The 16,719-nt window shown below is 26.1% G+C and overlaps 1 protein-coding gene across 1 annotated transcript; it reads left to right on the plus strand.

The window, feature by feature from the left end:
- The first annotated feature begins 1,087 nt into the window (after window positions 1-1,087).
- On the plus strand, window positions 1,088-1,420 carry LOC125420866 (protein GL2-INTERACTING REPRESSOR 1). Its single transcript, XM_048468166.1, has one exon. The coding sequence runs from the start codon at window positions 1,088-1,090 to the stop codon at window positions 1,418-1,420; it is 333 nt and encodes a 110-aa protein (XP_048324123.1).
- The last annotated feature ends 15,299 nt before the right edge of the window (window positions 1,421-16,719 follow it).

Consider the following 16,719-nt stretch of genomic DNA (forward strand, 5'->3'; position numbering starts at 1 on the left):
TATTTACTTCATTCTAAACTCTTCTACCCATTGTAATTAAACTTTTCTACCACTTTTATATCTGTATTTAATTAATAGGTCATGAGTAACTTTATTTCTTTTTGTTATTTTGGACATATGATAACTTTATTTCTTTTGTTATTTTGGACATATGATAAATTGGAAAGGGTAATTTTTTAAATCTGTAAACCCAAAACCTATTTTTAGCAATGATGTTTGTTGCTAATCTGGTCATTTCCAAAGGAACGAATGCATAAGTAACTTGTTTATAAATTTTTTGGATATCTAATAATATTTTTACATAAGTTATTAATGGTTGAAAAATCAATAAAGGCCCGCATACAGAAAAGTGTGACGTAAGGCAGCATTAAAGAAAAAAACAGAACAAATCAAAACAACAAGTTTATTATATCATTTTATCCCTAAATTAGATACGTACTTTTTTCATTTTACCCTCCAAAATTGTAGAGTTAATTTATCACGTTGCTTTTTAATGTAGCCAAGAACATCGTGATTACGTAAATGGGTATTTAGAAAAATGGTAAATAAAGTTGATAAATGTTGTTGTCGAAAAAGTAAGAATAAAAAATAACCACCAAGCTATGGCTACCTATGCCATAATTACTTTTCCTTTTTTGGCTGGAAATATGCCATAATTACTTATTTATTTAACAGGGACGTTCCCATATGTGAGTTCAAATAACCTAATAATAATAATAATAATGAAGGAGGTCCACATAATTAAGAACCCTAAACCCATACATATACACAAGCGTAGAGACATACATACCACAATATAAATCTTGCAGTTGTGCTACCGTTTAGCATGCTCTTCATTTCTCAAATGTTCAATTGACCTCCAGATCTTGAGCTTTTGATATTGTTTCTTTCGGTAAGCCTAGTACCTTTTCATTCGTCTTCGTAATTGTTAACTATATATTTTCCTTATAAATTATAAACTTTTATAAGTTTTTAGTCTCCTTTTTTTTCTTTTTTCTTTTTTTTCTTTTTTCCTTTTTTTTTTTAATTTTTTTGTTCTAATTTTGTATGCATATAGCCAGTGAAATCAAAAGATACTGAAAGTAACATGAGTGGAAGAGGCACTAGTCCAAAGCTTGAGATGGAGCTGAACTTGTCCCCACCCAGGCAAAACTCACAAGATGATGACGTTTCGCCTTGGAATTCATCAACATCGGAAATGTCGTCAGAGATATCGGTTGTTGAAGGTTCTTGTGTGTCATCGGAGACAGAGGAGAGTAGCGTTAACGTCGGCCATGCAAGCAGCAACTCAGAAACAACCCCAGAAATGGTGCTGGTGGGGTGCCCTCGATGCCTAATGTATGTGATGCTATCACAAGTAGATCCCAAGTGCCCCAAATGCAATAGCAAAGTATTGCTCGATTTGCTCAATATTGATTAGGAAGCTACTAAGACCACTCCACGGATCCGATTGATATGATAATAATTAATGAAGAAAATGGAGGCCACTCCTTTTCCTTCTTCTTTATTTATGGCGTGTTTTTGTTGTTGTAGCATATATATATGTATTAGAAGAGGGATATATGGAGAGCGAGTTTAGTTCGCTCCCCTCCCCCTCCCCTTTTTTTTTTTTTTTTTTTTCGTTGGTTTTAGTTGGTGTTTATGCAGAAGTGATAAGTAGGGAAGAGAATTGAGAAATTTCTGTGCTTACAGGCTCATCAGGTTGGTTATTGTAAAATGAAGTTAAATTTCTTGTTCTTTTTCCAATATTTATCCTCTCCGTTTCTTTCTTCTTTTCTCTGTGAGGGGGTTAAATATATATATATATATATATATATTTATATGTAACTCCTATTGGATCTATTTGGATCGTTTTACTATTAAGATTTTTTTTTCTTTTTAAAACACTTAAACAACTAGAATTTAAAAACTTATTGATAATGTTTTAGATTTCTGCCATATTTATTTTATTCAAATAAATTTTTTATATATTATTAAATTATATTTATCAATAATTTAATTTTAAAATTTAATCATTCATATAGTTCAAAAGTTAATAATAAAAATTCAAATGTTAGAAGCATCCGATTAATCTAATATGAACTGGGGTACATATCTCTATATATTTGTGTTCTCCTCATCAATGATTGCTATCCTCTTATACACTTTCCCATTATGCATTATAAAATTTAAATGATGCATAGAAGCTAGCATGTGTGTAAAGTTTAATTTAAAGTTATTAATCATGAAAGAATAAGCAAAAGCTCTACTGAAATAACAACTAATTTTTTATTATATTTAATAAATTATTATTTTAAAATTGTTAAATATTACAACGTCTGATAAAAAACCCTACTTAACTCTTATAATTGTATATAATAATGTGTGTGTGTGTATATGAGAATTGCCTAAAAAACGCTTGTATTCTAAGCCAACTTAGGCGTCATAATCGAAAAGTCATTTTAACCCCCTATTTATCGTTGATTAAGTCAATAATGTACAACAAAACATGATGGCCGCTAGCTAAAATTATTCTTTTACCCTTGTAATTCATTATTTTTCGCCTCTCTCTCCCCTTTGTAATTTTAAGTCAGATATGGTATCAGACATCTCCCAACAGTCCCTCTTACCTATGGCTTCCTCTTCTTCTAGCTAGTATTAACAGGGTTGATTTAAATCGTCCAAAAAGGGGTTAATTTAAGCAATCACTGTATCTAAATTTATCGATTGAAAAATCGGATAAATGGGCATTAGTCGCCCTAATGATCTATGAATACCTAAATGCATCTTGAGAAGGCAATGAACTGAACTCAAGTTGAGGTGGAAAATTTTATTTAAAAAAAAGGGTTGAGAGGGGAAAATAACTTGGTTTAAAAGTCAGATACTGAAAAGGGTGAACAAGAACTTAAGGGGTTTCGAAAGTGGATTTTTAATATAGGTTTTTGAACAATACCATAAGAGAGATCTGAATGGTGATGCTAATTAAAAGACAAAGGGGATGAATAATATCTAAATGGTGAGAGGGAAAATGGGTAATTGAGAACAGAGCAGACTAAACACGAAGGGGAGAGCGGGTGTAAAGTTTTAGATATTTTTGCAAGGTTTGTTTATATAAACAATGAGACTAACTTATTTATTGATTTTTTCAATAAAGCCTTCCGGCATATATTTTTTTTAATATTTTTATTAGTTCGTTGGATTAAAATATATGTTCTTTCTAAAAGCCCAGGTTTATTTTTCTTTTTTATTATTATATTATTATTACTATTATTATTTTTTATTATATATTATTATTTTATTAATATACTTTTATATATATATATATATATGTATAAATTGGGAAATAAGCCAATTATCTATGATGTCTGTTTGGTAAAAAAAAAAAAAAAAAAAATTGAAAGAGAAATGTTGAAAAATAGTATCTTCATTAGGTACTACTTCTGTATTTTGTTTTGCACATTGAAATACTTAAAAGATCTCATGAATTAATGGTTGCACATAAAATGTTAGTACATCATATTCTATATACAGTTATAATTGTGTATAGATTTTGAAAATAATATAGTACTGTAGTTTATGAATGATTAATTATTCATATTATGGTAGCACTAACATAAAGAGCATGTATGGTGAAAAATGAGGAAGGAGAGGGCATATGGACGGGGCAAAAATAAAAATTTAGCTTTTTGGGCTTTGGTTCTCACAAGCATCTATAACAGGGCGCGCATGATAGCAAATTCTCTATAAATTATTACCGGATATAAATGAGTAAAAAATAATTTTATTATTAGTTAACGTATACAATAATAATTTTAATTTCAAAATTCTTATACTACAAGGACAGTTTGCAAAGCTATCTTTTACTACTTTTTAAATTATAAATTTTTATAGATTTTATAATTGATTCCTAGTATTTGTTCCTTTTTTTTTTTTTTTTTGGGTCCCTTTAATGATCATGAAAGTGATAATGAATAACTTCAAACTTTGATCCAATTGGAACTTTGATGAAGGAGAGTTGGTATTTTAGGACATATTAGTGGTAATTAGAAATTCATGAGAAGTGGTTGTATAATGAACTATACACATAAAATACACAGTTATATATATATATATATGATAAAAAAAAAATAGATATATATATATATATATAAATACAAGCTACGTATAATTAAGAGAGCTCATTTAATGCCCATCCAGATAAATATCTATTAATAATACTCTTTTTCGCTTAAAAAAAAAAAAAAAAAAAGCTTTGTGGTTGTATCATGTTGAAGTACTGTGCCAAGCGAATTACAGGTTTGGAATCATTCAAGAGGTTATAATGGAGCTGATCAAGATTGAACCTCAATTCTCAAGCCTGCAATCTATAAATGAGTCGGTTTTCTTTCTCTAAGCTATTACCTTGGTGGTATTTATTAACAATCTTCATACAGTAGCTATATATCCCTATAATATGGACTCTAGCTATGGTACTAAGGCTGTGTTGCTATATTTATTACCCAGAGAAAATAAAAAATAAAAGGACTCCTTTTTTTCATGAATGTCATTGTAATTGTAAGACCCTTTACAACGTTGGTTGTACCATCTTCTCTAACTTTCATGCTTGTGACCACCGTACGTCGCCCAACCTAACTTCTTCAATCCAAGGCTGATTTAATTAAAGGTTTCCAAAGTTATGAAGGAATTTATTGAAAACCTAATATGCTTGACCATTCACTCTATATATATTTATATACATGTATATATATTGTTTGATTTAATGGGTTAGCTAATCTACCTTATGATATATGTTTCTAATGTAGTAAAATAATAAATGATGATAAAATATTCTGGTCCGATCTGCAAACCATCTAGCATTAGTTTAATTAACTACTATTTAATTAAGAATTTACTTATATTAGGTTTTTTCAAATTTTTTTTTTTTTTGGGTATAAAAATAGGCTATGATGTTCCCTAGATCATTTATTGTACATATTACATATAAAAGTCAGTTTCATATACCAAGATATTTGACAAATATTATTTTGTTTATTGAATGTATAAATCTAACAATGTACAAATAACATAGGGATAACTATTCGTGACTTTCCAATACTGATCCACCAGTAAATGTAACCAATCAAAAACCAAGATGATTTATCAAAAGATATTTGTTAATTAGTTTTGTATATCAAATAGTTCCCATATATAATATAATATAATACAATATGATAAGTATGCAAAATTGATTTTCCAGCTTATCCCAAAATATATGTTAATGTGGATGCTAATAATGGATCCCATGAAGAAATTTTATTGGTAACCTTTATGGGACTCACTTTCACATATTAGGGTTTTAGTAGTAAAAATAAAAATATTAAAAGATTAACACATAAAACAAAGTAGGCCAAACTATGAGAATTCATTTTTTAGTATCCATATCTGCGTGTCTTCCTTTATAAGTTGGAAACTATCTTCTAGAATATCAATTCATATATATATATATATATATATATATATACACACACACATATATGTACATAGTCAGTCTCTAATTAAGATGTTCTAATGTATTTTTTATCAGAATCTCACTTATCAGCTCTTTGTTTTTTTTTAAAGATTGAGATTAAAATGCATTTGGAGTTAACATGAGTTCTGACAAGGTTTATTTTGCCCTCATAGGGTTTTGATATTTCACTAAACTTATATAAAATATAAATACATCTTCAAAATCTCAGTTTTTGAAGAAATTTAAAGGTTAATAAGGAAGGTCGTAATAGAAAATTTATTCAGATGTTCTAATAAAAAACTAACTCTCTCTGTGTGTGTGTGTGTGTGTATAAGAGATTTTGATATGGAAAGAATGGCCTAAAGATCTTATGGTAAAAATATCTTATGTGGTAAAGTTTGTCAATCATGTTAATTGCCACATAGGAAAAATAAATATATTATCATTTCATATGATTTTTTACAAGATTCTAAAAAGTTTTAAATTCTAATAAGTTAATAGTGAACTCATGAATTTTGGTATTTGAAGTGATGTTTTAACCATTTTGAAAAAGTGGAATGAAAATCGTCCATGTTTAAGTGATATATTTTAGTACTTAAAAAAATAGTTTATGATAATATATATTTTATTATAGATATTTATGTTTTGATATGAAATGATAATGTGGAATTTTTGAAATATTTAAATAAATGATTGGTTTGAATGTTAATTTTTTTTATTTATAGTACTATACTTGTTTGGAAAAATGAAAAGTATAATCTTGAAAAGAATTTTTTATAAATACTACATGTGTTGTTGCTTTTTGAAGGATATACTATATAGTGCTAACTCCTCTATTTTATGTTATTTGCCATGTGCAAGCTTACTCATCTTATGTGTAGTGGTAATATGAGAGAGTGATAATTGAGTTGTATGTCATTTTTTCTGAATAATAATATTTTTCGTAACTATAAAATGACAGGTTATCATAATATAAAATAATGATAGTTGAGTTGTGTGTCATTCCTTTAGAATGATGATAAGTTATATGTCACTCCCTCATGATGTAGGATTCTTTATATTTCTTTACTGTCTAATGATGTTTTGAGACATCTTACACTAACTAACAATGTTAGGTATATCATATGGTACATTATATGATTTTCTTGCAAATATATATATATATATATATATATATATATTAATGGTTTTACTATATTTACATTATTGCTAATATGATTGTAATTATATTGTTTATTGTCTAACATTAAATAAATATTTCAATTGGTTATTATTAATATTTTAAAATTTTTAATTATAACATGCTAAATTTAAGATATTAATTTAGAATACAAGTTAGGTTTTTCGAAATTGTTTAAAAAATGATATTTTCAAAAAATTATAATTTGAGATTTTGAGGAAATGGTCTGCAAGAATAAATTGTTATTTTCTTATATTATACTATATCACTTATTAAAATATCTCTATATTATATTTTATTATTTTATTCTATTATCCTAGATTCAAGTAATTAGTTAGTAGCTCTTCTCATGTATCATTTTATCAGCAGCTCCTACATCAACAGACTATACAAATTGTATTATTGTTTTACTGTTGTATTTAGTACTTGTAAGATTTGTTTATCTTGTAGTTGTGTTGTTGGTGGTGATGGTTGATTATGAAATTGTAGTTTACAGATTGTGTTAATGATATAGAACATTCACTTATGTTTCAGAACATTTATGATTTAAGATACGATTTCATCAGATTTTTTGTAAGATCTATCCAACGAGAATTTCCTAAATAAGGCCACTTTAAAATTTTAAAAAGATAACCAAAAACAAATCCTGTCATATATCTATAATTATGGTACCTCTTTGATTATGAATGCATATGCAGTCGCGCAGGTCGGACCCTGGCTATTAGCCTTCCACCATTAACATCCTGACTCCATATTGAAAAAAAGAAAAAAAGGCTCCACCTGTAAATATATGTTCTAAACTTCAAATCTTCTTTTTAACTTCAAATCTTTCTTTTTTCTTTTAGTTTATTTTTCCATTCGGATGTACTTTCCAGTACTATGAATCATCTCTAAATTTTGCACCCAAAAAAAAAAAAAAGGTTGGATTCTTCGAAAATTATCGTTAAAAAAAAAGAAAAAAGTTGGATCCATGGAAAAGTACCGACTCAATATTCATGGTGCATACATTAAAGCATGAAATACTGAACAAGATCAACAACAAAAAGAGCATGTATATAATATTTTCTATTTGACAATTTTAAAGCTAAAGTTTTAGGAACGAAAATCCATAAGGCATGAAAGCACTCCTTCATAGATATATTAAACATTTTTTTTTTCAATGAAAGAGATAAACAAATAATTTTCTGATGCTATAATCAAAGTAAATTAAGGTGGGTTTGAATTTAAATCTTCATTTTGGATTTTTTGCAACCTTAAAAAATACGTGAGATGCAAAATTAATGTAGAAAATTAACAAAATTATGAATCAACTAAAATCCATGTTTGTTTTATTATTATTATTATTTTTATGAGCCCTTGAGAAGAAAGCAAAAATATTTAAATGTGCTAAAATTAGAGATTAGGAATTAGAGGAGCTAAAAGGGAGGTTTGGAGAGTTTCTTTTGTAGCAATAACCAATTTAGGTATAAAAATAAACGGTACGTATTTGGATAAGGATGGGATAGATTTAAGAGGTTCATAAAAAATTAAATATAAATCGTTATTATATTAATTGAGTAATTAAAATTATCTGTCAAAAAACGTTATATGGAAACGCTTTCATTAGATATCTATATATAAGAGTTTTGATATATTCCACTCGTCATCATTCACCATTTACAACAAATAATATTTTTCTATATATAAATACAACTTCGATATGTTGAAAAATAATTACCACTTTATACTGGATACTTGTCCAATAAAGGTTCTACGAGTTGATACTTCAGGATTTGTGATATTTCCTACCATATATTAAGAATACATTCATAATAAAACATTATTCAAAGACGCACGCACACACGCACAAATACTCTCCATTAGATGTTTATATATAAATACAACTCTGATATGTTAGAAATATAATTAACATTTTATATTGAATATTTTTTTAATAAAAATTTTAACATTAAATTATTAACTGAAATAATATTTTTAATATTGAAAATATATTTTCCAATAAAATATTATTCACACACACATATATTAAATCATTACTAAAAACGATACTTTTAATATTTGATATGTTAATAGAAAAAAATAAGATACAATTGAAAATATATCTGCATTTGTATTACCATATATGTATATTCATGCATAAAACAAGTGAGACACAGTTTTTACCCCAAAAAAATAATAATAATAATAAATAAATTCAGAATTATTGCTATACGAAAACATTTATTTTTCCAGATCTGACAAGGTTCAGCCATACAGGCATGCATAGATATATATATATATATATATATATATAACATTTTATTTTTCATCGTACATACTGCCAAAAAAGGTACAATGCTTGGTAGTGTTTCTAGGATGTAATTCCCTCCCTTTCGGGAGGCTCTTTTGTGCTGTTTGCAATGAAATTTCCATTTACCCAAAAGCCAAAAAAAGGTACAATTTTATTTAGGTGACAATTAATCTAGGTCCACAACATATTTATATAAATGGTCCTACAACGTAAATACTTTTCACAACATCATAGTTGTTATTAGGGCCGGCTCTAGGCTAAGACCACGAAAGAGGTCGCCTAGGCCAACTTCAACAAAATACAATAAATATATATATACATATATATCATTTTTTACCCCAAAAAAAAAAAAAAAAAAACCCACAAAAGGCATAAATGCATATGCAATGAAAAAATAATTTAATCCAGAATTGAATTAATGGGCACAGCCAAGTTGACAGTTTTATTTTGAAAAAAAAATGATTTTCGTACAAATAACATTTAATCCCCCTCCGTCCATGTAATCAAATGGAAAATGCTTTTGGATCTTTTTGTGCTTCATATCCACTGGCAGTTCTACTGTTTGTATCAAATACTGGACGCAGACCAGCCAAATCTGTAATTAACATCTCTGCTAGCAACAAGAGTTCAGTAATTTTCTTTCATATTTAACTGCAATGTATTATTATTATTATTATTATTATTATATAAAATTTGCTACAGAATTGTCTTGTAAATATAAATATTATTATTTGTTATTAATATAAAATTGATTTTTTATTATTTATTTATTTTTTAAAAAATAATTATATTATCAAAATAAGCAAAATTGATTTTTTTTTTATAAATAATTAAATTGTTTATAATATATTTAATTCTTTTTTTTATTTTATAATTGCTCATGTATTTTTTCTTTTTATTACAATATTACATTATTCATGATATATTGAATTTAATTTAGATTATTATTCATGATAATTGTTGCATTGTATAAAGTTATGATATGAAAGCCACTAAGAGTAAGTTTAATAGCATTTGATTTTTTTTTAAATAAATTACTATTGTATTTTTGATAAGTTAGAGGAAATGAGATTTCATCAACACTTTGAACACAAGGTATAAGGCTTTACCATCAGTGATCATTACCAACTAAGCATGAGTTATTCTAAAAAGAAAAATTAATTATTAAATGAATCTTATTAGTCTTTAAAAAAAAAACTCACTTTTCTAAAATTTTCAAGAATTTTACTCGTGTAGTTTAAATTAATTTTTTATTATTATTTATCATAATTATTACATTATCTAAAGTTGTATAAAATTAATAGAATTAATAAAAAAAAGTTTAATATTGAAAAATAAAAATTAATAATATTTTCACATTAGAACAATTAATTATACTTTTCGAAAAAAGTGTTTTTTTTTTTTGGGTGAATTATCGAAAAAGTTTTATGTACCAATAGATAAGAAAATTAAAATATATATAGATTTTCTAAGTTTTATTTGAAATGACTTCAAACTGGCCCAAAAGAAAACAAAAAAGTAAAATTCTCCGCACTGAAATTAGGTGGTGAATGCTGCATAGTAGGTGGACGCTGCACAAAGAGTTAATGCGCATCATTTTGCGTGCTTTCCGAAGAAACATAGTACAGCATTAATACAAGACTCGCCGTGCAGCTCAAGTGGCCGAGTTTCCACAGCTCAGCCTGTGTGTGCTCGGGATCGAGTCTTGGGGGAGGGGAGCCTGGGCCCAGCCCCACTAGCAAACAAAAAATAATTCAGCATTAATACTTTTAGCCAAAATTGATCCCCTTAAATTTCCCACAATCTTTTTTTCAAATACAAAGTTTGACAAATTACATTAAATCTGTTAAAATTTAACAGAATCCGTTAAATATAAATCACATGCTGCTCACGTGCCACTAATTACCTCAATTTTTATTTTTTGTCATTTCTGGCATTAATTTTTCCTAAACGAGATTTGGAAATTAAAAATAAAATAAAAAAAGAGGCAAAAATTCACGTTTTGCTCTAATTGGAGTGCGTCGGTGAATCTTACACCTGCCCAGTCCAACGATGACCATTTTTTTCTGGCGACTTGACTCCGGTCACGTCTCCCTGCACCGGTGGCTTTTCTGCCACAATTCAAAAGAAAAAGGAAATCCAAAACAAATGTATAAAATGAACCTCCATTTTTTTTTTTTTTAAATTGCTTTATATTTTTGGTTTCTCAGAAACTGCAAAAAACTAGTGGAAAAAAGTGAAGGAAATTTGCACCATTAGTAAACAAGGACAAATTACACTAAACAACTATATCTATCTATAATATATATAATCAAACCTAGATTTTCTTTTTCCTATATTTAATTTATCTTTTTTTTTTCTTTTAACTTTGTTTAATATTAAGTCTAAATAACATTCATTTTTAGATTTCTTTTAGTTACATCCCTCAAATAACTATGTTAACCCCATTACGTAAGAACCTCAATTTAAACAAATAATAATAAAATAAAAATTCTTGACCTAACAATTATTTTTATTTTATTCTTGACCTAATATTCTTTTAAAACCTCAATCATCAATTTTTTTTTTTTTTATCTTTTTATTTTCTAAAACTTCTACCCTGTAAAACAGCAGCCACCCCTCCTGACTGACCTTTGATGGGAGTTACAGTAGACCAATGGCACTACTGCCACTTTGTCCTTTTTTTTTTTTTTTTTTTTGAAAAATAAATACTGTATTCCTTTACTGTTGATTCATTAAATAATTTTTTTTACTTCAAAGATCGTGCACCACCTGAACTGAAGAGAATACTAACTGTATCAAAAAGTTGGACCTGGATTTCTAGGGGGCATATGCCGACTGTATATCAGCCATTGATTTTTTTTTTTTTTTAATAAAATAAAAACTAACATAAAGGGACAGTGGTGGCCAGAAGTATGCCAGAACCTATTGCATCATGCCATCAATTTGCTTTAATGGCTACTGCAGAAATAAGAAAGATTATATATTCAGGTTGAAAAAACAAAAAAAAAAAAAATCAAAAAAGGGTACTTTAGATAATTAAATTATGTGAGAGAGTTTAAATGAAATTGTAAAAAGAACCGTTCCTATTTTTATTAGGATATCAATTGAAATAATACATATCGAGTCGAACAGAAGATGTTGAAATGTAAAGTACTTTTTTAAGACAATAAATAAATATATAAAGACTATTGAGACATGATAAAATATATATATATATATATATATATGTATGTATGTATGAAAATATGGTTTTATAAGTACTGAAACGAATTAAAAATAACCAAAGCTTCCGAAATTAGGGAGGGGTTCATTCTTCTTAAAGTCAACTAATGAACTTTCCAGCAAAAAAAAAAAAAAAAAAAAAAAGACAACTAGTGAACTTCAAATAAGCCGTTAAAATAACGGATTGCATAAATACCCCTAAATTTTACTTTGCTCTTTAAATTATTTTTTTGGTATTTACCCACTATATTTTGCATCTTAAGGATCTTAACTATTTTCTGTCAATTCCTTTATGGAAAACACATGCACAAGATATGTGTAGGAGCATTGGTGGTCATTTTGCTGTATAGGCTTAATGAAGGAGACTGAAATGCAAATTTTATATTATTTAGAAACAATAATGTCAAATTTTGTATATATATATATATATATATAATTTTTGGTTAAAAAAATTATAAAAATATGGATTATTTGCACTAAAAAAAGTATTTGGTACCAAAAAAAAATATTTATAAATACATATACAAATTATAAATATATAAAAATATAAATCTTAAAATTGATTTAATTAATAAATCATTTACACTTATAATTAAAAAATTATGGGTTCAAAACACTATAATAAAAGGGAAATAGTTGTGAAATACATAAATATATATTCAGAAGTTTGCTTGGAATTTCATATGGTTGGAATCTGATTCGTCATACGCAGTTTGTTTGCTTCAGTCTAGTTCGCTGAATAAATTGTTTGCATTTCCTTTCTTTTATTCACATTTCTGTTTCCCATATATTATAGGAAGTGAAAGAGGGTGCAGATGCTTTATTGACAGGAATATTACATCTGAATTTTCTAATGTTTGTATTAAGTACAATTTAATCTTTTAAGTTTTAAAAATTATAACTAACATTTTAAAAAAGTATAAATCATATTATTTTAAAAAATAATAATATTATAAATATCAAAATATTCATCAAATAATATATAAAAATATTATTAATTGACATATCAATATAACTTAAATATAAAAAAATAAACAATTAAATAAAAAAAAATTAATTTAATTAAATATTATCATATTATTTACTACAATATTAAATAAATATTTTAATAATTTTACATTATTATTACAAAGAATGTGAACAAAATAATAATAAAAGAGATGATAACTCCTTAGAAATTTAAAAAAAAATGATATTTTTGAAATTAAATATATTTTAAAAATAACTAAATAAATAAATAAATGTTATTTAAGTTAAAGTTGTAGGAAAATGAATAAAACTAACCCTTTATCGAAATCTTTAATGTTTGCTTTTTTAGAAGTCTTTTTTATGTTTTTTTTTTGGGTGAATGTTTGCTTTTCAAAAGTCTTGGTCGTATGAGTTGCCATATGACTGTATTTAAATTCATTATAATGATGTCATAGGAGGCAGGACTGATAAATTTACTTAGATTTTATTTTTTGATTTCTTTGTCGTGGGCTTCAGTCTAGATCTACGGATGTTCATTGGAAATTGAAAGCTCGCTGAATAAATTGTTCACGTTTCCGTCCTTCTAGTCACTTGTCTGCTTCTCATAAATGAAACGCAGTTGCAGATGCTTTATTGAAATCTGCAATGGTTGCTTTTTCGGAGTCTTGCTCGTCTCAGATGCCATCTAATCGTATTTTAAAAAGATGCCTCCCGTAGTCGCACTGCAGCATGTAAACATGCAAGGCAATAACGGCTTTGTGATGACTCAAAAACTTCAGTTTTTGAATCCGTAAATGTAAAAGTTGAGTAGCTTTTTTCCGTCAAATTACACTTTGTATTCCATCTAATCGTATTTCAATTCATTTTAATGATCTCCTATACGTAGGACTTATAAATTTACATGATTTTATTTTTGGGTTTCTTTGTTATGGGCTTCTTTGTGTTGCTAGTATTTGTACTTTTCTTAATTTTCCATAAAAGTATTTCCCTTTGGATTTTTCTCCATAGGGTTTTAACTTTTAATTTAAGCTTAATTTGCTCACGTTTTGTCATTTGTATTATTTTCTTTTTCTTTAATGAATTAGGCTTGTTTGGGCAATTGACTTGAGGATGGCAACCTAGTTGGCATCCTTCGATCATTTTGCTTTTTCCGATTAAGTAAATATATAAAATATTATAATTTCTTCACAAAGAATTGGGAAAATTTGAATCAATAACAAACAAAAAATTATAAAGAAAAATAATTATTTGACAATAATTTATAAAAGCCAAATTAATAATTTAAAAACATAAAAACATATTTTATTAAAACATAAAAAATAGAAAAAAATTGTTAGTGTGAGAGAGAATATAATAGTTAAATCGTAAAAAATTCTATATTGTAAGGAACTTAAATTTATAAATTTTTTTTCATAAATTAAGTTTATTAAGTTATCGTAGACAGAAACAAATACTAATATAATATGTATATATATATTTATATATGAGCAAAAAATAGAAGGAAATTTGTTTATTTTCTATTAATACTAGATATATTGCTTGCGTAATTGACAAAATAAAACAAATATGAAGATTAAAATTTTTCTTCCCCATCTTTATGATTTTGAGTGACCAGCTTTAAGGGAAAAAAAAATGATCATAAAAAAATGAAAATATATATGTATTTATATATATTCATGTGCATATATAATATATTATAGTTACAATTATTTTAATTCTTTTTCTTACTTTTAGAACAAGTATATGTTACATGTTTCTTAAATATTTACATAGCCTTTATAAATAAATATAAAAATAAAATTATATAATAAATAAGTAAAGGTGTAATAAAATAAAAGTAAAACAATATGTATTTTAAAAATATATCTATAATAAATTACATTATATTTATGATCATACACATACGCGGGGAGGACCCTATTCCCCGTCTCAGGGCATATAAACAAAGAGAAAAAAGAATGAATAAAAAGAAATCATATGATCTATATTTTATTCATTGCTAGTTTAGTTTTATTCAATATATATATATATATATATATATATATCAGTGTTCTAAAAGGTATAAGGCGTTGCAAGGCATCAAGGTTAAGTTTTAAGTTTTATGAGTCTAGGCGTGCCTAGACGAAGCCTACATATAAAAAAGCGTTTTACAATTATATTATTATCTAAATAAACAAAATAATTCATATTTTAAAATATCAAAATATATATAAGTCTATATTACCTTTGTATATGCAAGAAACATGAATTAGCATGTAATTGATCATAATAGATTTATGGAAATTCATATTTTCCAAGTTTCCAACAACATATTAGTTTCAAAACATATATATTACAAACCTATAAGTACAAATAATTCTTAGATTAATACATACTTTAGTTATTACCATAATCTAACTTTTATTTAATTTTTTATTGGACTCCAATTCAATATTTACAGCTTCATCTAACTCATCTTTTATGCTATCTGATACAAAATCATTTTCCTCGGCCTCTCTAATATCAACTTGAGCATTAATGGGAACAACTGGTAAGCTTTTTCTCTTTGGCCCATTCTGGCAAGTTTTTTCTCTTTGGTTCATTTAAATATTAAGAGCGGTGGATCTCTAAATGAAAAAAATGTGTGGTGCCCACTTTTGCTTAAAAATATATTATTTTATTTCATTTTTTTCTTTTTTTTTTTTGGGGTTAAATTTTCTTTCTAATTCTTTAATCCTTATATATTATGTTTTCATTTTTTTTGTTTAAGAAAAAAAATTTAATCTTAAAAAAGTTTTCTTTTTTTAACAATATATTTTTTTAATTTTTTTATGAATTAAAAAACTTAATCTTAAAAAAGTTTTTTTTTTTAACAATATATTTTTTTAATTTTTTATGAATTAAAAAACTTAATCTTAAAAAATTTTCTTTTTTTAACAATATTTTTTAAATTTTTTTGTGAATTGTTTTTTAACATTTTAAAAAAATAATTTTAGAAAAAAAAAAAACTTTAAACAAAAATGCTCGCGTCTAGGAACGCATTAGACGGTCAACACAGCGTTGATCTTTTTTTTCTAAACTTTGTTACTATATGAGACATTTTCTAAAAGCATCATATCTAAACCGTGTTTTTTCCTACTTTTTAAAACACTAATATATATTATTTTCTAATTACTTTGTTTTGATATATATACATATATATATATATATTATTTTATTATTATTTAGTTTTGAAATAATATTTTCCTATTACTATTAAACATTTTTAAACAAATATTTTTGTTGGTCTTTTAAGTACAATACTAAATATTTTTAATCATCAGTATTATTATTATTATTATATTTACAATTTTTATATATATTTTTGGTGTGATTACACATTGAAATGACCATCAAGGCTCTCACGGGCTTGCATATGCGGTTTTTGTGAGAATGGTTAAGAATTTTACTATGCAATTCATATTCAATATAAAGGACTAAATGTCAATAAAAAAAATCCGAGGACCAAAGTGCAAAACCAGCTAAAATTTAGGGAGTATTTGTATTTATGTGTAAAACTGCTGACAAAGTAAGAGCTAGTCAAATTAAACAGTATTGGACATCATGATT

This window comes from Ziziphus jujuba, chromosome 10 (assembly GCF_031755915.1).
Source record: "Ziziphus jujuba cultivar Dongzao chromosome 10, ASM3175591v1".
Taxonomy (NCBI): domain Eukaryota; kingdom Viridiplantae; phylum Streptophyta; class Magnoliopsida; order Rosales; family Rhamnaceae; genus Ziziphus; species Ziziphus jujuba.